This window comes from Aegilops tauschii, chromosome 7 (genome assembly GCF_002575655.3).
Source record: "Aegilops tauschii subsp. strangulata cultivar AL8/78 chromosome 7, Aet v6.0, whole genome shotgun sequence".
Taxonomy (NCBI): Eukaryota; Viridiplantae; Streptophyta; class Magnoliopsida; order Poales; family Poaceae; genus Aegilops; species Aegilops tauschii.
In genome coordinates, this window is record NC_053041.3 from 578,858,354 (window position 1) to 578,881,693 (window position 23,340).

Below are 23,340 nucleotides of genomic sequence, written 5' to 3' on the forward strand. Positions count from 1 at the left end.
GCGGAGTGCGCACGGGCCGAGCGGAGACGGCGAGAGCAGAGGAGGATGTGGTGGAGAAACAAAGGAGAAAGAGATCGATTGAGGCGCACTGTGCATTGCATCGGCCCGAGCGCTATTTATGAGACCACTTCCGAGTGGCTGACGTGTGGGCCCGAGTAATCCTGCCATATCCCGCAACAGTCGCTCACCCAATACGTGGTGAAAAAGGCGGCGCGGGGATTGAGGCGTCCCTGTCTATTCGCTCCGATTACTACGGCACGCTCCGTCCCGCGCGCTTCTCCAAAATTTCGAATCCCATGAGATCCGAGAACCGCAGAGAAACCAATCGCGCCGAAGATTTTGCGCTATAACTCACTCGAAGATTATCAACATAATTCACTCGACGACCTCTGAATCGATCAAGGCGACTGAAACAAGGTTGAAGCTTCAGCATGATTCCAGGACCCCTGTGAAATGCCTCCGAAGCATGGAATCGAGTCGGAGCAAACTTCAACCCTTCTTCACTCGGGCCTCAATCCATTCAGGGCTAATGACGATGATATGTACCTAGGGTAGGGTCATAGGCCTACCCTGGACGCCCTATCCAAGGATACTACCCTAGAGTCAAGGACATTCAATGTGCAACAGAAGATACCGACTGAAACATCTTGGAGCACGATCCATTCGACCAGCTATCCCACTCGGATACCCCAATTCCACTCGACAAGGATATAATCACTCGACCATATGAAGAAACACTCGAAGTAGAGAAGATCTAAAGACACCTCAAGATATCCACGGTCAGGCGTTCACTCCGTAGTCATTAAGATCATTAATACCTGGCGTTATCAGTAACGCCCCTGTCTTAACCCACATTGAACCCTATGTAACGGGGGATGGCTGGGGTCCTGGCGCACTCTATATAAGCCACCCCCCTCCTCTGGGACAAGGGTTCGCACCCCCTGTAACTCTCACGCATAATCCAGTCGACTAGCCTCCGGGCACCGAGACGTAGGGCTATTACTTCCTCCGAGAAGGGCCTGAACTCGTAAACCTTGCGTGCACAACCTCACCGTAGCTAGGACCTTGCCTCCTCCTACGTACCCCCTATTCTTACTGTCAGACTTAGTACCACGACAAATGACATTGTTGCAAATGACGGCGGTGAATGACACGATGACGTTTTCGCAACATGATCTTTGTTGTAAAAGTTTGCTATAACACAATCTCTGTTATAAAGATTTCTGCAACATCATTTTTATTGTAAAAGTTATGTAACAAATGATGTGATGGCCCGCCTCCCGGCCAATATTTTATAAAGATCCGTCGGCCGATTGTAGCACGACCCTAAAACGAAACATCAGGGGGGCTGTTTGGATTGTGACTATCTTTGCCATATATTGCCACATTATTTTTGTTACATTTGCCTTACTTAAGTTGCTCAAATTGTTAGCCACATTTTGACTTGACTAAAGTAATCTTGCCACACTTTTTGTGTCTATAACATGTGAAGTTCACTTCTCATAAAAAAAATTTGACTTAGGTGTGGCTAAAATAAAACACCCGCTTAATTTGGTCAATTCTTGCCTTAGGTGCGGCAAAGTGTGGCAAAGAACCAAGCAGGCCCTACGATCGCCCGATAAAAAAACAGCAGGATCGCCACGGCGAGGAAGAGGAAGTGAGGAAGCAAAGCAGCCACTCCTGCACCGCACAGCTCGTCGTACTCCCGTCCTGTTGGTCGCGGCAGCGGACGACGCTTATATAGGCAAGGCCAAATCCCAGCCACTGCTACGGTCGCCGTCGTGGGAGTGGGAGGGAGGGAGGGAGGGAGGGGATGGAGGCTGCGGTGGCGAGCGCTCTGACCAAGGAGGTTGTACTGAAGCTCGTGGCGCTGCTGAGCGAGAAGCACAAGCTGTCGAGGGGCCTCAAGGACGACATCCGCTTCATCCGGACCGAGCTCGACATGATCTCCAGCGCCAGGGACAGCCACATGGCGATGGCGGCAGGGCGGGATCCGGCGAGCAGCTCCTCGCGCATATCCATGGAGGAGATGCGTGATCTGGCGCACGACATCGAGGATTGCATAGACCGGTTCCTGCCCTGCCCCTGCGTGGCCTGCCAGGGTCAGGGTGAGGCCGCGTCCGTCCTCCGCCGCGTCAAGAAGGCGGCCACCAGCGCCAGATCCCGGTTCGCGGCGGAGATCCACAAGCTCCGGAGCAGGCTCAAGGACGCCCACGACCGAAGGGTCAACTACCAAGCCGTCAACGGATCCTCCGCCGGAGCTTCTCCGCCGGCCGCGGACACGGGGGCGGAGACCGACCCCGTGGGCATCGACGAGCCAAAGCAGGAGCTTGTAGACATCTTGTTGCAGCAGACCGGGCCGGGGAAGCCCGGCGTGATATCCATCGTCGGGTTCGGCGGCTCCGGGAAGACCACGCTCGCAAGGGCAGTGTATGAGTGCCCCGGAGTCGTCCGGAGATTCCCCTGCCGCGCCTGGGCTGCGGCCTCGGAGCACAGGGACGCCGACGGGCTCCTGACCACGATACTCCGGCAACTCCACACCGCCGATGCGCCGCTGCCCCAAATTTCCATGGATGGTTTTCTGCGGACTACAGAGTGAGGATCTCCTGCACAATACTCCACCCTGCCTGCCTGCACAAATTTCTCTATTCTCTTTTGCAGACACCGCAAATTCAATACACTATGTTAGAAGTTACAGCTTATTACCGAGAAAACTATTCAATGTTGTTTGAATTCACCATTTGTAGTATGAACATGGACAGTTTGGGTGCCATCCTCATCAAAAAGAGATGTATTAACATGAAACCATCAGTTTGGACTGAATTGTACTGAATTCAGTCCATAGAGCTAGTAACTGTAACATAGTACAATTACAGTTACAATTCAGTAACTGTAACTGTACTATGTTCATATTACTGTTACTAATGGAGCACTGAATCTTACTCCATGGAAATGTATTATTCATTAATTAATATATATAAACACGAACATGGACAGTTTGGAGTACTGAATTGTTTGTGAAAATATAGGAGCTAGTAACTGTAATTACTAATTAGTCACCTATTATTTGTGTACTGTACTTAGCTGTATGGCAAGTTTAGTTGGACATTCAATCTGATTTTCTCATTAACCTTTGTTACGCGTCTACTTGTCATACACACTTATTTTTAGTTTTTAACTAGTTGATTACTACAATCAAAGACCCGGCTTAAACAATGGTGTAAAATGAAATAACATATACATTATAGTTTACAGTCTCATAAGTACAAGTCTAAATCTTCTCGCAAAAAAAAAGAGAGTACAAGTCTAAATCTGTACCTTCAAAAACAGTGTTGCATTCCTCTGTTTCCAAAAGCAAGACTTAAACCCTTGCCATTGATTATTTCCTGTTATGCACATACAAACAATCGATTTTGTGTACATTTGAGTGCTAGTGTAGGTTTGCTCTGCATATAGTGAATTGGCAACCAATTGCCCGCTAACTTATTCACTTGTCAATCCGTCCGCCAGGTGTTTAATTGTAATCGATGACATCAACAAGCAGCACTGGGATGTCATCAAATCCATCTTACCCAGGGAAACAAAAAGCAGAATTATAGTTACCACGTCTCTCCAGTCAGTAGCTAATGCTTGCAGCTCAGGTGATGGTTATGTTTACAAGATGAGCATTCTTAATGCGGAGCACTCCAAGGTTTTGCTAATGAAGAAGGTTTTCTTCCAAGGATGTTCACCTGAACTGGAGCGGGGTTCAACAGCAATTGTGGAGAAGTGTGATGGCCTTCCACTTGCTCTTGTGTGTGTGGCCAAGTTTTTGCTAGGCGAGAATGAGCTCACGGGAAGTCACTGTGCGCGCGTTTGCCACAACCTCGGGCATCATATGGAGAAGGAGGCAGACTTCACAAAATTGCAACAGGTTCTTGTAAATAACTACAGCAGCCTGTCTGGTTATCCTCTGAGGACCTCCTTGCTATACACGAGTGTGTTCCCAAATGGTCGCCCAATCAGGAGGAATACTTTAATCAGGCGATGGCTAGCTGAAGGGTATGTCCAGTGTCAATATAAACGCAGTGATCTGGAGGTAGCAGATGAAAACTTCCGGGAACTTATTGACCGGAACATCATCCGGCCGATCGATGCTAGCAACAATGCAAAAGTGAAGACGTGCAGAACTCATGGAATCATGCACGAGTTCATGCTGCACAAGTCAATGTCTGATAACTTCATCACATCTCTTCATGATCAAAATCGAAGTAATTTCCGTCACCTGTTCATCCAAAACCATGCAAGTGGCAGCACCTTGAGCTCGAACCAGCGTACAAGTCCAGCAAGCGATGATGCAGCTGGCAGCGAGAAATTCCGCGCCCGGTCTCTGACCATCTCTGGGGATGCGGGAGAAGCTGCTTCTGAGTTTTGCAGGTGCGAGCTGCTGCGAGTGTTGGATCTGGGAGAATGCAATGATTTGGAGGACAGTCATCTCAAGGACATACATAAGCTGTGGCATCTAAAATATCTGAGCCTTGGGGGCACTATCAGCAACCTTCCGAAGAAAATTGACAAGCTACACTGTTTAGAGACCCTGGATCTGAGGAAGACAAAGATAGAGATATTGCCAGTGGAAGTCATTGGGTTGCCTCACCTAGCTTACCTGTTTGGAAAGTTTAAGTTTGGGAAAAAGGACTTGAGAAAGAGTGAAATAGCGGAGTTCTCGCAAAGAAAAAGTAAGTTGAAGTCTCTTGCAGGATTTTATGCAGATGGAAACCCTGGATTTCTACAACTGATGGCTCATATGAAAGAACTGAAAAAGGTTAAGATATGGTGTGAATCCACTGGCGCAGACAACAGAGGCTTGCCTGACATTTCAAAGGCAGTTCAGAAGTTTGCTCAGGATGGCATGGACACAACCGGCATTCGTTCTCTGTCACTCAATCTTGGGAATACCATGGGTGACTTCCTGGGTTCTATTCAAGAATATTGTTATCTTAGCTCGCTGAAACTGCACGGCCAGCTTAGTGTATTGCCTCAGTTTGTTACATCCCTGTGTGGCCTCACGGAATTGTGCCTTTCGTCGACTAATCTGATGGGGCATGATCTATCGAACCTGCGCAAGCTGCGCTACTTGCTTTACCTCAAGCTGGTTGAGGCTGACCTTGGGAGCTTCACCATAGACAATGGGGACTTCCCAAGCCTGCGACGCCTATGCCTTGTGGTGAAAATGCCCATCCTCCCTGCAATCAAAGAGGGAGCCCTGCCGTACCTTGTCTCACTCCAGCTGCTCTGCAAGGACCTCCTTGATCTTTCAGGCATGAGAATCGAGTTCCATGATTGTCTTGAGGAAGTTGCCCTCGATTCTATGGTCAGTGCCAGAACGGCAGAAATGTGGGAAACGGCAGCGAAGAAGCATCCCAAGAGACCAAAAGTTGTGTTTCTCAAAAGGATTGACCCGAGCGAACCCGCGTCCGCTGCGAAATACGTCGCGGCGGATGGGCCAACACGTGAGAAATGCATAGTCGATTCGCCTCAGTCAGGTTCGAGGAGCAAACACGATTCGTTTCTGAAGAAGACGGTTGTTTCAGACCCACCTCGGGTTGCATCTGAGCCGTCCGGTGCTGGGAACGGCGCGATGCCTCCTTCTGCAAGGTGACAACCATTCCATTTTTGCTTTGTCTGCAGATTATATTGTTGTATTTGGGGACTCCATGGTGAAATCGGTGATTTGATGATTGCAGCATATGTTGAAGAATGATGACGACGCCATTGTTGCGATGCTCCTGAAGGGCGTCGTTGTGCATTGCAGCAGGACCTGCGGTTTTAAAAACCGAATCCGACCGGCGGTCCGACTGGAAAAATCATGAAACGATGCCTTGTCTGGGTTTTTTAAAGATGCATTGGTCTTTTATAAAAACCAAAGAAATATTCATAAAATGGTGGATAAACTTGGGATCGAACCCTTGACCTTGCATGGATTTTGTTCCCCCTGCATCTGTGATCTGGGCCATGTTCTGCAGTGTGTATTGTTGTCCACATAATAGCAGGGTGCATTTCCGCGTTTTGGGATTTTGGTCTGGGTTGAAGCGGTTCGATTGCCATGCATTTCCGTGTTTTGGGATTTTGGTCTGGGTTGAAGTGGTTCGATTGCCATGCATTTCCGTGTTTTGGGATTTTGGTCTGGGTTGAAGCGGTTGCCAACATTCCGTGATGTGGTTATGTTGCACCTTAATGTGGTGAGCTTATTCGCTATCGCCCTTATGGTTGCTGCCATTTCATGTCATGTTCGATCACATGTTAACAGCAATACTGCAGTGACAACTAATTGGACCAAGATTATCAAGTTACTCAGCCCACTTAATCCGATATAATCTCTACTAGTGCCTACTTTACGATTGCTCCTCTTTGATCTTTAACCTGGAGCAATCCTCTTTCGCCTCCTCCTTAGTCTTAAAACTTCTACAGCAGCTGTTTTTGTAACTGTTCACTTGTTGAGTGAAAAGCCATCCTCTTGTTTCTTTTTTTTTCCTCCCCTATCTTACCCCTTCGAACAGAACAATGACATGAGGCTGCGCTCGTCACAGCCATGGCTTGGGGGTTGGCAGGGGGGCACCTTGCTCCGCCACCGGCGACCCGGAGCAGCTGTCCCTGTTTGCCCTATGGTAGATCCGCCACTGCTTTGGTTTCAACTATACCATCAACTTTTGACTGTCCATCCCTTCTAGTTCTAGCTATTTCGCAAAATCAGCGCACGTACATACAGCAGTACGCCCAGGAGATCGAAGACTACCATGGACTGCAGCACGTGTGTACATCTAGCCTTGCTGTGTTCTCACAAAATCAGGATTCACCATCAACCCATCGCATTCGAACAGAATAGCCTGTTACAATTACGACATACACGCGATTCAACCTAATGTTGAATCCTACTCCATCCGTCTCATAATATAAGACGTTTTTTAGCACTACACTCACAACATGGACGATTCAACTTAATGTTGCTAGCATAGATGAGTACACCTTCTTCCTCTTTGATGATGACGCAAGTTGCCCACTTGCCCCACGACGCGATCTCCGTTGAAGTCTGTGTTAACGTAAAGTTTTAACCATGCCTGAGGTGGTCTAGTTCAGATGCCTTTTGATGGAATTCAATTTCTCTTTATGCCACGGGCATATCAATATACTACTGTCTTATGGTTTTACGGGACATTATTGCCGGAGATCCTGAAACTCTGCATGGGCAACATCACAGCAAGGAGACACACTCCACGCAGTTGCAGGTGCAAGCAGCGGCAGGAGTTGCCGCCTCCTCATTTTCATGATCAGATGCCGAGATAGTTGCCCTCCCAGGCGCCATCAGTTCTGACTTCCGAGAGATAATGTTTGTTGTGTTTGGCTGGTTGCCCATTCATGCAGGAGACTGCTTGCGAGAAAATGATCTATAATTGGTACCAGCAATAATATCACTAGCTAGAAAATCAATTGAGTGAGTTCCACATCTGTGAGAAGCCACTCTCAGCTAAGTACTCGAACCCATCTTGAGCAAACACACCACCCTGGGCAGGCGCCTCCCTCTTCACGTTGCCTTGCTCAAACCTGGTGAGCTGGCTCAGCGCGTCCTTGATCGCCTTACCCATGTGCTGCTGCTCCTGATCAGCGGCCATGGGCGCCATCGCCGTCACCGGGATGTTCATCGAGGCCGACGACGACGGGTGAGAGGAGGGGCCATTGGAGAAGCAGGGCACTTGCTCATAACCCTCTAGGTTTTGCACCGTCGACATTGCAGGATGGTCAAAGGCAATGTAGTTGTTGTCAATGAGGGGAGGCAGTGAGGTTGCGGCTGCACTGTCAATGTTGTAGCTGCTCCCTGTGGGTGCCTTGGCGATGGTTGTCCTGGTCTTGTAGAAAACCCTACACAAGACCCAGTCCTCCTGTTTAACAGGAAAATATTACACATGAAGATAGTTGTCACAATGGTATCATATGCATGCATCTGAACTGATCATGAGATCAACATTTTTGCAGCAGAATCTTTTTGCAAAGCTTGATAGTATGAATTAAAACGATTTATAATGGGAAAATACTATAATTATTTAGCCATTCTTATCTCTTGTTCTGGGCAACAACTGTATGCTAGTGACATGGATGCGTTGGTAAATAAAAATGATTAAAACTTGGTGTGAGTCAATAATTCGCACATACGTCTGTATATTGGGGTGTACATCTAAATTAGAAGAGACCAGATCATCCCATATCTGTGTAAGTAGCTGGCATGAGAGTGACCCACATATGAAGAAAGGATCAAGTACAGAACATCAACAGGCGGAACCAGGCCCAACTAATTAACAACAATTAACATAATGAACATATGTTCTGGCTGCCACGAATTTTCTAAGCAAATTCAGCTAACTATCTGTTCTAGTGTCTTAACACAAACCACACCAGCTTTTAGACATCTTGCAGTATTATTTTCATGACACTTAATTATCGCAAACTAAGGGAGTTAATTAAAAAAGATGCCAACTTGGTGACCTACCTGTATTTTTGGCGCTTCAATTCTACTCTCTAGCTAGCTAGCTAGATCTTGAATTGAGAGGCCATATGCATGTATAGTGAGCTGGCTGGTCGTACTACATTATCCATTGCACATGTATTATAGGATGAGCTGGCATTGCGGCCAGTCCCCTCCACATGCGAATGTCACGTGAACCAAAGGTTTTTGTTTCTTTAGTCCATACTTCTCATAAAATGCACCACATGTGAAATCAAATCTGTCAAGTTTCATTTTCAATGCCCCCTCCCTTCCTTTAAAAAAAGTGCCACGAATATATAGTTTTCTTGCTTGTGTGTACATAAATTTTTGGTGGAATTTCTTGCACTCTCTATCCATATGATGCATTATACTATAAGCATCAAACAAGGAACAAAAGGGGAAAAGAGTGGAGTATCAAGTAGTAAGATCAAATTTGCTCGACATGTATAATTATAATGATGCTTACCTTGAGTGGCAACTTCATCAGATCGCCTTGCCCTTCCTTGCGGAATTCGTGCATGACCCACTCAGTCTTCTTACCCTTAGGGGCTCTACCTTCATAAAACACCAGGGTTTTTCTCATGCCAACTAGCAACCCTTTCCGGCTTATCGCACGGTCTTTCCCTGTGGCCTTCCAGTAGCCTGATTCAGTTGCTCTATTTGTTCTCTGGCCTGTAGCGTACTTCCTGTCTCTTAAGCTGTAGAAGTACCACTCCTTGCCACCAATGCATGCAATTTCTGAATACAATCAGGGAGCAAATTAACAAACAATTTTGTAGAAATTAATTAGATGAACTATGAACAGTAATAATCTTTTTGGAACGTGCTCAAGATGTGCATCCATTAATCTAGTAATGTTTTCTGGCTACACTTTTCCATTTTATAAGAAAAAGTCCTACATCAGAGCCACATTCAATTAAGGCAGAGAAAATATCCATTAATAGGTAATTGCATAATAGGGAGAATAATAGATATTTTAGGAACCAGGGCAAAGGAGATCTATTGATTGGGGAAGGCATCTTGCCTATTCGTGTGAGATATATCAATTATACATATCCTATCCTTGCTATATATATGTTCTTTCCATATGGCTTTGTGCATGGTGTGTTTTCTACTAGTAGGCAAAGTGGAAGGCCTCCTTTTTGTGTTAAGTTTGTCCCCATCCGTGGGCTGTGAATTCCCTTTAAGGATGAGGCAAATTGGGGGAATATTTGATGGCATGGGATGAACAGGGACAGATGCGGAGAAGGCCAGCAAGGGGCCAAACAAACTCATGGCTGTGAGAATATCCTTCTGTTATGGGGACGGGAAAGCGACAAAAGATGGAGGCAGACAAGGCGTGTGAATTTTGTTCTCATTGTAGAATAATTCCCAGAAACTATATGTATTCATCTCTTGATCAAGTCTCCCATGGCTGGAATAAGAGGAAAAAATTACTGTGCAAGAATTTAATCTCTCTTTCTCTCTCTACAGTCTACAGTGGTAGTACTAGTAGTTACTTTGTAGATGATCTCACTCTGAATATTATCTTGCCTTTGGATCAAGTTTTTTCGAATGGTAATTAAACAAATTAGGACATATAAAGAGGGAGGAAAGCACGGGCACATCAAAAGGATAGGCCAAAAAGGTGAGTAAAGAAGAGGAAAGGAGGAAAGGTCGGTTTCTAGCGGTATGGGAAGCATGCATGCATAGTTGCAGGTTGCAACTTGGTGAGATCGAGATTGTCGATGTCACTTCAGTTATGGCTGGGAGTGGAAACGGATGCAACTCCAGCCACTAGCAGCATGAACACAGCCACCTTAGATTTGGATGCAACTGAAGGAAACTACACATGCATGAGCGGAAAGGAACAAAGAAAATTGTTCATGGAATTAACAGACTGAAAATTAATGGAGATAGCTGATTGAGCTGCACATAAATACATAGTTGGTCCCAACAAAGATCTTAAATTCAAGTTGAAACCAACAGAGCAATACATTTTGATGCATGATTGAGAACCTTGGACAATCATGCATGCATATACACGCGGACAAATAATTTAATTTTGGGACTTCTTTATTAGAAAACGAACAAGGGATTTAATTAGTACAGTGGAGAAAAGAAGACTTGTCTGTTTAGAAACGACCAAATCGTTGTTAGTTCCGTCAAAAGATATACACCGCAGAGATATCATACATAGGATGCGATATTTTGAAGGGGATTTAGGACGTCATCGACTTCAAATTGAAAGAATAATTAGGAATCAGCAGCCAGACGGGAGAAGAAATTAAATCAACTGATAAATCAAGCACAGGACCAAAGTATTCGTGCATATGTATGTTTGATGATCCGGAAGACGATGAAACTAGAACTGATCACACAAACATATAGACACACGCGCATGCTGGTGTAATTAATTAAGCTGCTTGGGTATATAGGGGTATCTGGATTAGGTCTTACCGGGGAGGTCCCAGGGCTCGATCTTGTTGAGGTCGACGTCGACCATGGCGGGGCAGCCGTAGATGCTCGCCACCGCGGCCGCCGCCCCTCCGGCGCCGCCGCCGAGCTTCCTGGACAGGTAATCGAGCACGAGCTCGTCGTCCAGCGGGTGGAACCTGAACCCCGGCGGCAGCCTCGCCTCCACCATGCTGAGCGAACTCATCGCCGCCACCACGAACGCAGCTCGCCTTGGGTCCCCTCGGATCAAGCGATCGACAGGAGCTAGAAAGGGCCGACGGCTGCTTCTGCTGCCGATCTCGGCAGTGGGACCAACACAGGAAGCAGCAGCTGGCTCCTGATCGGAGTACTATGATTGTACTGTATCGTTTACCGAGAGGGATATCGAGGAGGGGCGCGAGGAAGACGAGGGGTATTAATAGGCGCCCGCGCACGGCATGGTCAGGTCAACTAGTTTTTGCGCCGATGCTTTCACAGAGCCGGGGAGGGGCCGGGAAGGCTACGGCTCTACTACAAGTAGCTGTACTGGTACTACGTATGGCTAGGCAGATGGGGAGCGAAAATGTTGTACGGAACCATGGTTCAGCCGAACCTACACTCGACACCATTGATTTCTAGACAGTATTCATGAGGATCCATACATGATTGATTAAAAAATGCAGTTGACATGTATGTCTATTCATGAGGATCCATGCATGGTTGATTAAAAAATGCAGTTGGCATGCATGTCACAGATCCACATGTAGTAGGATGTTAAATCGTACGGCATAGACCATAGATTCGGTTGAACCATAGTCCTGAATCACGTCTCTCAGATGAGGAGTACGTACGTACTCGCCCAGCTGGAGAGACTTTTCTTGTCATCTCGGTTAGCGTGCTGGGCGCCAGGTGGCGAGGTCCGATTCGCTGGGCCGGTCCCGGCCGGTGGGCGCGCGGGCAGGGCGGCTGCAGCCGGGCCGGTGGCCGTGTCGCGCTCGCCCGACGTCGCCGGCGGTGACGTGGGCGGGCAGATGCAGTCATGCAGACGAGATGAGGGATGCGGGGCATTTAATTCGAAGCACGGACTGGCCTAATCATCACCTAGCGGGCACATATCTTCCGGCTTTGCGGCGTCGCCTAATTCCGGTTTGCGGCTCGGGTGATCGGGAGATAGATCTCCGGGCATGGCGAGTTGGTGTGCTGGTATGGGCTGTTGTGCACCCATGGATGGAACTGGAAGGGTACGTGCGTGCGTGCGTGCGTGTTCACATGTGCACACAGAAAGACAGACAGGGAGGGAGGCAGAGGAAGATATAGGGGTTTGGTTTACGGCATCTCTGATGGTTTGTGTAGCTCGTACAGAATTATTCTTGTCAAGAACTAACAACATATTAAGACGGATATTCAATTCGGTGCCCAGGCTCATCTGCACATGATGAACAGTAAAATTAAAAATAGTACATTTTCGTTAAGTCTGATTTTTTTATGCAAGATGATTCAGTGTGTTGGGTGCGTGCAAAATTTGTGGCTAAATGACATTCGAGGAGCATGTGAAAAAAAAGAGACAAAATGAGCTCCGAACAATTTAGGGATGGCAGTGCGTATCCATTACCCGCGTACCCTGCGGGTAAAAACCCTATTACGGCAAGGGTATGGGTCAAATAAATACCCATAGATACATAAATGGGAAAAAAATTCGTACCCATCGGGTATAGTGGGTACGGGTATAACCCATACCCATGTACCCATGTACCCGCATATATTCTGACAAATAGGTCTTATATATTATTTATTCACATATTAAACATATTATATATACACATAAATCCCACAACCCTAAGAAGACCTCATCGTGCATTCATGTTAGGCCGCCGCACCACAATAGATAGCCCACGAACGAGTATATGCGTTGCTGTCATGATGTGTTGTTGTTTATAAATTATTATTATAAGTTGTCGTTTATGAATATGTAATGCTCAAATTGATGTGTTGCAAATCTAGGTAATTTTACCCGTGGGTACCCATTTACCCTGATGGGTGACGGGTATGGGCAAAAATTATACCCGCCAACGGGTATGGGTACGGGTGATGGGTAAGGTTTGCGATGAAGGGTAAGGGTATGGAGTGGCTCCACCCGTACTCAAACCCTACGGGTGCCATCCCTACGAACAATGTTGTTTTCAAAAATGTCTCACAGGCCCAAAAAATTTCTTTTTTCTTGAGAGCTAATGAAATGTCCAAATTCCATGAAATTTGGCACGGACTTCACACACATGAGCATTCCGATCACAAAAATATCAGTTTTTTTTTACTATTTTTTATGATTTTACTGTTCCCCCGCCGTTTCCCCTATCGAGATGGTTAGTTTCCTTGTGGAGGAACCAACCCATCAGGTTTCAAGTACTACTATATGATCATCTACGTTTGTGTACAGTGTTAAAAAAACTACAACTTATCATGTAAATACTTCAGTAGAGTGTGGTTAAACTGTTCAATAAAATTGAGTGGAACATCTTTTTAAAAGAGAAAGGATGATGACATTACTCAACCTCTGATGCCTAGCATCGTGTGAACGTCGACACCATCAACTAAGAAACATCGTGTGGACGTCGACACTATCTAATCTAGCCACATTAGACATCATGGGTTTTCACATAGAGAGTGCAAACCCGATGCAACTGCCAATGGCGCATCTACCTTCATATTGCTCTGCTCATGCGGAACTGACCAAAGGAGAATCCGTGAAGAGAAGATGGCATCGTGTCATTTACGGTTCACCGCCACACCATGTTCTCGTTGATGGTTGCCATGCATGACACAACAACGCCAGCACCCATCGCCACCCGATAGGCCACCCGGACTCCACATGCCTCTTATTGGTCCTAGACCAAGCCCTAGAGAGATCCACTAAGACGTTGCTCGCCGGCCTACAAAACCGCACTCCACACACTGGTGTTGTGCCGCATCCCTAGCATTGCTACACCATTGTTATATCCTGGGACCAAACCCGCGCGGTCTAGGCAAGCTCATGCTAAATCCCACCAAGTCCCTGCATACATCAGCCAAGCCGGCCTATTGTAGTCGAATGTAACCATGACCACCGTCCCTCAAAAGGCCACTCAGTCACCTCCACCGATCGGGAAACCCCGCCGTCTTCTTCAACGGCAGCGCTTTAGAGGTAGGAGAGCGGGGAGAGGAGAGGCGGAGGCGATCTAGCCCCCCCCCCCCCCCCCCCCAAACACACACACACGCACACACACCCCCTTGCACTGAGTCGGGAGACTTCCACCTCGTATCATCATTCTAAAAAGATATACACTCACTAGTAGAAAATGGGGCTTTTGTCCCGGTTGGTAAGGGCCTTTAGTCCCGGTTTTTGAACCGGGACTAAATGGTCGTTACTAATGCCTCCCCCTTTAGTCCCGGTTCTTACACGAACCGGGACTAAAGGCCGTCCACGTGGACGCAGCCTGGAGCTCCACTCCCGGTTGGTGTTACCAACCAGGACTAAAGAAAATTTTATGATTTTTTTTTAAAAAAAAAATTGCGAATTTTTTTTATTTTCAAATTTCTGAATTATTTTAACCTCTAATCTCTAATCACCACCCCTCATCACTGCTCAATTTATCCTCTAATCTCTAATCACCCCTCATCATTCCAAATCATCTAACTTCCCGGACGGTCACCCATCCTTTCACTACTCCAGCCTGAGCACGCTTAACTTCCGGGTTCTATTCTCCCTCGTTTCCAAGTCTGCACTTGTTGTTTTCCTGACAATAGTAAGATGTCAATTCTATTAACCCTCAGAAATTTAGCTTGAGCATGAAATGACACATTTCACTGTTTGAGTTTGAAACTATTGTTTTAAAAAACAATAATTATTTAGTACCACTAATATTTCTGGAATAATTAGTTTGACCATTGTTTGATCACTGTTTGACCATAGTTTGACCAGATTTAACCAAAATTCAAAAAAACTGAAATAATTATTTAGTAACACTAATATTCTAGAATAATTAGTTTGACCATTGTTTGACCATAGTTTGACCATAGTTTGACCACAATTTGATTTTTTGCCTCTCCAGATCTTAAAAGCCCCGTATCTTTTTCTCTGTTAGGTTTTTGAGGATTTTGAAAATGTTTAACGGGGTTCCCCCAGTTAAAATCGGATGTAACTTTTCGAGTAGATGATTTTTCATATAAAAAACTTTTTCATCCGAGTTCGTATGCAAAAGTTATGCCCATTTTAAGAAATTCCAGAGAGATTTTGCAAATAAAGTCGAAATTCATATTTGTTAATTTTCCCAACAACTAGACCACATATCACATGGGAAACTTATTTTATTTTATTTTTTTGACATTTCCATCATTTTCTTTTGTTTTTTCTAAAACTGAAAAGGCGGTCCAAGGGGGGGGTAGAGTTTGATGGGCCCTTTAGTACCAGTTCGTGCCATGAACCGGTACTAACACTGGTAGAAAAAAGGCCTTTAGTCCCGGTTCGCAAAGGCCTTTAGTCCCGGCTGTGCAACCGGGACTAAATATGCGCGACTAAAGACCCCCCCCCTTTAGTCGCGCCTCTTACGAACCGCGACTAAAGGTTTTAGTCCCGGTTCTCGTGGCTAACCGGGACTAAAGGCCCGTCCACGTGGGCGCCAGGGGTCCGTCGGGGCGGAGGACCTTTAGTCCCGGTTCTCGTGGCTAACCGGGACTAAAGGCCTCCTCCGCAGGTTTAGGGTTTTAGCCCCCCTAAACCTGGTTTCTTTTTAATTTGTAGTGTTTTATTTCTTTTATATTTTATTTTGTGTTTTATTTTAATTTTGATGAAGTTTCAGTACACATATTCTACGCTACTATATACATGCATATGAAATTTCAAACAAGAAGAATTCAAGAGGAATATATAATATATATTCAATCTCGGGTGACCATATACAACTTCGAACAAGTTTCCATACACAATTAGGATGGATGACCATATACAACTTCGAACAAGTTTCAATCTCGGGTATGCATATAAATTTCTTCGTCCTCGGTATAGTGTTCTCCTTTAGGATTGATGACTTCCCTCATGAAAAATCCTGCTAATTCATCTTGAATTGGTCGGAAGCGAGCTTCTGGACTAAGCCTCCTCCGCAAGTTATCCGTCGCGTTGCGCACGCTATCCGATGCCTTTCGCTCAGAGGTGTGTCTCCGGATGTTCTCACAAACATAGTATCCACATAGATTGGTCCCCGGTGGCTGCTTATCCACATTAACTAACCTTCTAAAATCTAGCTCATGTTTGAATTCACCGACAATTTCTTCTGAGAACCGTCTCCAAACCCTATAGGGCAAAGAAAATTAAATGAACAAGGGAGTTATTAGTTACTTGATATTAGGAAATGAACGAAAGAGACCGATCGATATAGAGCTCAAATGATTGAAAATAATTACTTTTGCAGCATTTTTCTCATGTCGGCCCAACGCTTTGGATCCGAATCCATAGAGTCCATGATTAGAACTCTGGAGGTGTGAAGTTCAATATTTAGCAGAATCCAGTGGAACCTGCGGACACGTTACATGCACAGTCATGCATAACTCATCGATTAGACATACCATGCATGGAGTAAACAAAAGAGAATGGGCACAAGAGAGAAACACTCACCCAAAATGGTAAGGAAATAGAATATGACTTTTGAGTTGATGCTTTCTAAGAAACTTGTACAAGTCTTTCTCCACGTCTTCGGGGTGATGTTGTAACACATGTCCATTAACGATATGTGGGTCAATGAACCCAACATCATGGATGTTTCTTATTTTGCATTCCCAAATCTTCAATCTGCATAATAACGTACGCAACAATATAGTTAGGACAATATATATATATATAGTGCAGGCAATGAAGAACGAGATGAGGTAGAAATAAATCACTTACAGAACGTAGCAACTCAGCATAGATTTGTCGAGGTCGCGCAGATTGAACAGCTGGAACAATTCCCTCATATGAACTTGTACAGAGTACCGTTTGGTGTGATGCTCCTCTGTAACATCCGCATAAACATATTCTTTGTCGGCCCATGTTATGAATTGCTTGTACCAACGTAGCAGATTTCGCATTTGTGGTGGTAGACTCTTTTCCCGCGCAGGCTCGACGAGAGGCCCATTCCGCACATATTGTAATGCTATCTCACATACTGGCGCATCCTCAAGGCCTAAGAAGGCACGAAGAGTCAAACCCATCTCGGACGCTTGTTTCATGGCACTCGCTACAGTCAATCCAAGTGCTGCCGCAGCTGCTATGATCTCGGGGTCCTCTTCCGGACCGGCTTTCACTATGAGCGGGGGGATCGATTGTTTCTTCTGCATCCCGAGCTGGTCAACTTGTTTCCCGCTTTTTTTACTTTCTTATTTCTCCTCCTTCAATATTTTTGCTTGCCTACGAAGTTCATGTCCATAGTCGTCAGGCATATTCAGCTCGGCTTGGGACGGTGTCGTCAAAAAATCCTTAGCCCACTTCTTTTGCTTCTCAGTGAATACTTGCTTGGGCTCAGGCTCTTTTATCGCCTTCATATCCGCCTTCCATTTCTCATAATCAGCAGACGCGGCCAATTTGGTTTCAGCTTCACTAAGTTCCCAAGGCCTTGGGAGGAGAGGCTTCAGTGATGGCTCCGGTACCCTTGTGGTCTTAGGTACATAAGGGTCCGGGTTAATAGTCCATGAGCGGGTTTCTTTGCTGTCTGCCTGCTTCTGCTTCTTCACCGGAGGTGGATTGGGGGGCGTCGTACCCGCCGGAGGAGGATTGGGGGGCGTCGTACCCGCCGGAGGTTGTGGATCGGGGGACGGCGTCGAATAGCGTGAAGGAGGTGTAGGTGAACCACCACGACCACCGCCACCGCCACCACCGCCACCACCACCACCATCGGAGGGGGGTGGACTTGCTAGCCTTGGCGCCTCGCCTGGAAACACTATGTACTTCTTTTTCCATAGAATGATCTGGCGCTTGACATCTCCAAGTCTTCTCTCCCCTTCGGGTGTAGCTTTGTCAATCTCCAGGTCCTCAAACCCTTGGACTATGTCTTCCACCGTGACACGAGCATAGCCATATGCAATGGGGTTGTTGTGGTGGAGTGCTCCAGGTGTACAGGGTAAAGCACTGCCGCTAGCTACCTTCGTGGAAACGTTCCCCACGGGATAATGCATATCACATTCTTTCATCTCCTTTACATCATCCACGGGGTAGTGAGGCTCCGGTGCACGAATCTCGATCATCGGTGCACTAGCACCAGGCGGGGCATCCGTGGAAGCCACGCTGCTTCTCCGCTGCTGGCTTCCGCGATCCGCTTCATGATCTTCATGCGGCCCTGCAGCCGATTTTTCTTTTACTAGTTCATGCACGGTCTGCTTCAACTCATGGAGTTCCGATGCAAACTTCGCCATAAGATCTGCATCCCGGTCCGTCTTTCTCTTACGGCTTCTGTAACAGTACGGGTCATTGTCCTGGGAAAACCCTACTTTCCACGAAACTTTGCCTTTGCCTCGTACACGTCCTCCGTGTTCATCATTCCCGAGGGCTGTTGTCAATGCGTCTTTCTCTCTGTTGAACTTGATCAAGCCCTCTTGAGCTTGGGTCATTGCGTCAATAAGGGCTTGGGTGGGAGCAAACTTTTTCTGCCGGTGAACACACACCCCTGTCTCCGGGTCTAGCGATCCCCCATGCCCGTACCACCAGCTTTTGGCCCTTGGGTCCCATCCCTCTGTACCTAGAGGGATTCCTCGCACCCTCAGGTCCTCCTCCATCTTCTGCTACCTAGGCTCCGAAAGGCGGTATCCTCCTGGCCCCATAATATGATGGAACTTTTTCTTACTCGCATTATCCTTATTTTTTTCGATATTTCCTTGAAATGCTCCGATTGCTTTTGCCTCACAAATTCTGGCCAATCATCTTTCAGTTTCTCATGTTGTCCATTGAAATCTGGAGTCTTGCCCTTGTTGACATAGTCACGGGTTAAATTTTTCTTGAAGTTCCGGAATGCTTCGCCCATCTTCTGAAGAGCGAACTCTTTAACTAGCCTCCTCCTCTCACGTCCACCCGGAACCTCGTTACGGAATTCATCGACTTTGTTGTATTCCGGAGGTAGAATGAAATGTTCCATAAGCTTTCTCCAGCAATCCTTTTTCGTTCTCTTGTCGACAAAACTGAAACCAAGACGTGCCTTCTTTGGCTCCTTCCATTCCTGGACGGTGATCGGGACGTTGTCTCTAACAACGACTCCGCATTGGTTGATAAACTTTGAGGTGTGTTGTAGGGGCTTGCCGGTTTCACTGACAAACTCAATGGCATATGTTTCTCCTGTTTTCATCGCCTTGGATTTGCCACGCTTTGTCGTACTCGATCCGGCCGAGGGCTAAAAAAAGAAAGAGAGTCGCGCGCGTTAATACATATGTATTCACATTTCAGTAAGTTTGTATCACGAGAGGCTCAATGTATATATATACCTCGCCGGAGGTGGTTGCTACTTGCAATTCGAGATCGTCATTTGTTGACGGTTGACCTCCGTCGACAATGTCCGTTCCTTCACCTTCTTGATCATCGACAATGTCTGTTCCACCGTCAAGGTTTAGAAAAGAAGAGACTACATCCTCTTCTTGCTCATATTCTGAGCCCGGCACATAAGGAATCTCGTTGTTGATGATGCCCATTAAATAACGTTCAGCCTCCGGATCCCTAAGCGGCTCGGCTCTATCGTCCGCCATATGTCACTCCTGCATGTAGTAAAAATTCTTTAAGTATAAAGGAATTAAAAAATAAGATTAAGGGGACATAGAGGAGGAGGAATTAAAAAATAAGATTATTAAGCACTCCTTTTCTTCTTCCTTTTCTTATTTTGTTTTTTCCTTTTCTTCTTCCTTTTCTTTTTCCTTTTCTTCTTCCTTTTCTTCTTCCTTTTCTTATTTTGTTTTTCATTTTCTTCTGTTTTGGTTTCTTTTGCATTGGTTTCTTTTGTTTTGTTTTCTTTGTTTTTCTTTTTGGTTTTCATTTGGTTTCTTTCTTCTTCCTTTTTTCTTCTTTTTTTCTTCATTTAACATTTAACATTTAACATTTTCTTATTTTGTTTTTCCTTTTCTTCCGTTTTGGTTTCTTTTGCATTGGTTTCTTTTGTTTTGTTTTCTTTGTTTTTCTTTTTGGTTTTCATTTGGTTTCTTTCTTCTTCCTTTTCTTCTTCTTTTTTTCTTCATTTAAAATTTAACATTTAACATTTTCTTATTTTGTTTTTCCTTTTCTTCTGTTTTGGTTTCTTTTGCATTGGTTTCTTTTGTTTTGTTTTCTTTGTTTTTCTTTTTGGTTTTCATTTGGTTTCTTTCTTCTTCCTTTCTTCTTCTTTTTTTCTTCATTTAACATTTAACATTTAACATTTTCTTCCTTTTTTCTTTCTTCTTCCTTTTTTGTTTCTTCTTCTTCCTTTTTCTTTCTTCTTCTTCCTTTTTCTTTCTTCTTCTTCCTTTTTCTTTTTGGTTTCTTTCTTCATTTAACATTTAACATTAACATTTTCCTTCTTCTTCCTTTTTCTTTCTTCTTCTTCCTTTTTCTTTTTGGTTTCTTTCTTCATTTAACATTTAACATTAACATTTTCCTTCTTCTTCCTTTTTCTTTCTTCTTCTTCCTTTTTCTTTTTGGTTTCTTTCTTCATTTAACATTTAACATTAACATTTTCCTTCTTCTTCCTTTTTCTTTCTTCTTCTTCCTTTTTCTTTCTTCTTCTTCCTTTTCCGGCGGCGGGAGGCGGAGGACGGCAGGCAGGGGCAGCGGGCGGCGGGCAGGGGCAGGGCCAGGGGCGGTGGGCAGGGGCAGGGCCAGGGGCGGCGGGCAGGGGCAGGGCATGGCAGGGGCGGCGGCGGCGGCGCGCTAGGGCAGGGCAGGGGCGGCGGCGGCGCTCACTTGGGGCGGGGGTGGCGGCGCGCAGGGCAGGGGAAGTGGGGGCGGCGGAGCTCACTGGGGGCAGGGCTGTGACGCCCGGATAATCAAGCTACAGTAAAACTCTGCTGATGATGCCACGTCACCTCCGTTACTGTTTCTAATCCTTCATTAGTTCAAAACCGATTCAAAAATCAATTCAAAATATGGCAAACAACAAAAGTTTTCAAACATCGAAACAAAAATGTTCGGAGTGAACCAAATATTGCACAGATAATTATGGTGGAGAAACCACACCTTTATAAAATGTTTAAATACTATGAGCTGAATAAAACAGTAGCAAAAACAATTATATAAGTGTTATTAAATATAAACAAATATTAAACTAGTTTATTTAGTCACTAAAAACTTTTTACAACTCCGATTTAGGTGTGGGCTTTAACTTATTATAAAAATATAACTATTAAAGAAATAAAATAAAACAGTAAAGGGAAATAAATAAAAGAAAACACAAACAAAACAAAATAAAGAAAAGAGGCCTGCCCCCCCCCACTGGGCCTCCCAGCCCAGCTAACCGGCCGGCCCAAACCGGCCCACCAGCCGTCCCCTTATCCACTCCAGCCCCCCCCCCCACTCCCCACCGACAACCTCCACCTCCCCACTCGCCCTCCCCCTCGTCTCACTCCTCTGCTTTCCCCCCCGATCCAGATCGGATCGGAGCGTGGGGGGCCCGACCCCGCCGCCTCGTCCCTACGCCTCGTCGCTGGCCGGCGCCTCCTCGTCGCCTGCCCACAGCGCCTCCTCAAACCTCCTCCCCAACCGACGCCCCCCTCGACCCGTCGCGCGCCATCGCCTCACCGGCCTCGCCGTCAGCGCCCGGACGCCGCCCCGATCCCGTCGCCCTCGACCCGAGCCGCCAGGACGCCGCCGGACTTCGCAGGCTCGCTTCCCCGACCTCCCCCCTCACCGGACCACCTCGCCCCCGGCCACGTCGGATCGACCTCGTCCCCCCTCTCTGCCCCGCCGGACTACATCGATCCGCTGCCCCTGTCGACCTCCGGTCACACGAGCTCGTCCTCCGCCCCTGTGAGCTCCTCCTCCCCCCTCGCTTATTCCCGAGCTCGGTTTCGAGCTCGAGCACTCCCGATGCCGCGCCCGTAGCTCCTCCGCCCAAGTAGTCGCTGTGCTCTGCCCCGCCGAGACCACGTCCTACCCGCGTCCCAGCCGCGCTCGTCGCGCGCTACGGCCGTCGCCCAACTCCACCCCGCCTTGGTGCCGCTCGCTCCGCCTCGGCTGCTATTGTCGCGCCCGCCTCGACTCCCCGCCGGCGCTCCCGCTCGGGTGAGGCCGCGCCTGGCGCTCGCGCCCATCGGGCGCCCATGGCCGCCCGCTAGCACGCCCGACCCGCAAAGCCCCTATGCCACTGACCTGGGGGCCCCACGGCCCTGAACGTTTAAAAAAAAGAATTAAAGAAAATTATATAAAAAAATAATAATAAATAATAATAATAATAACTTAATTAATAAAAATTAATAAATAAATAAAAATAAAAATAAAAATAAAAATAAAAGTAATTAATTAATTAGTTAATTAACCCTGTTTAGATTAATCTAATTTAATTAATTAGTTTAATTAATAGTTAATTAATTAGTTAACCCTAATTACCCTAATCAGTCTATGACATGTGGGACCCACGTGTCAGATGACTGCTGACGTCAGCATGATGTCATGCTGATGTCATCGCAACACTGTTTTGGATAAGGTTGAATTAAATAATTAATTAAAATTCAGAAAATGATTAAATCTTTAGAAAATCATATAAAATAATCCGTAACCCGAATGGAAATACTTTGTACATGAAAGTTGCTCAGAACGACGAGACGAATCCGGATACGCAGCCCGTTCGTCCACCAGACATCCCTAACCTATTGAACCTGCAACATTTCACCTCCGGTTCGTCTGTCCGAGAACGTGAAACACCGGGGATATTTTCCCGGATGTTTCCCCCCTTCACCGGTATCACCTCATACCGTGTTAGAACACGTCTAGCTCTGCCTGTTGTCCTGTTATGCACTTGCTTGCTATGTATTTACTGTTTCTGCCCCCTCTTCTCCTCGGTAGACCCCGTGACGATGCTGATGCCCCTGTGGTCGACTACGTCACTGATGACCCCTCCTTCTTGTCTGAGCAACCAGGCAAGCCCCCCCCCCCTTGATCACCAGATATCGCCTACTCTACTCTCTACTACTTGCATTAGAGTAGTGTAGCATGTTACTGCTTTCGATTAATCTTATTCTGTTGCATAGCCTGCCATTGTTGCTACAGTTGTTTTCCTTACCTGCTATCCTACTGCTTAGTATAGGATGCTAGTTTTCCATCAGTGGCCCTACATCCTTGTCCGTCTGCTGTGCTATACTACCGGGCCGTGATCACCTGGGCCGTGATCATGGGTATATACTTATATACCATATACATGACACATGTGATGACTAAAGTCGGGTCGGCTCGTTGAGTA

The 23,340-nt window shown here is 46.3% G+C and overlaps 2 protein-coding genes across 2 annotated transcripts; one reads left to right on the top strand and one right to left on the bottom strand.

Moving 5' to 3' along the window:
• The first annotated feature begins 1,647 nt into the window (after positions 1–1,647).
• On the top strand, positions 1,648–6,049 carry LOC109774305 (disease resistance protein RGA4). The gene is made up of 3 exons (XM_020333031.4): positions 1,648–2,595; positions 3,511–5,637; positions 5,727–6,049. Exons 1-3 carry the CDS (start codon positions 1,814–1,816, stop codon positions 5,734–5,736), a joined length of 2,919 nt encoding a protein of 972 aa, XP_020188620.1. The 5' UTR covers positions 1,648–1,813; the 3' UTR covers positions 5,737–6,049.
• A 1,363-nt stretch (positions 6,050–7,412) lies between these two features.
• On the bottom strand, positions 7,413–11,448 carry LOC109774316 (NAC domain-containing protein 21/22). Its single transcript, XM_020333044.4, has 3 exons — positions 10,958–11,448; positions 8,985–9,256; positions 7,413–7,916 (listed from the first exon to the last, which is right to left on the bottom strand). Exons 1-3 carry the CDS (start codon positions 11,157–11,159, stop codon positions 7,464–7,466), a joined length of 927 nt encoding a protein of 308 aa, XP_020188633.1. The 5' UTR covers positions 11,160–11,448; the 3' UTR covers positions 7,413–7,463.
• Positions 11,449–23,340: the final 11,892 nt, after the last annotated feature.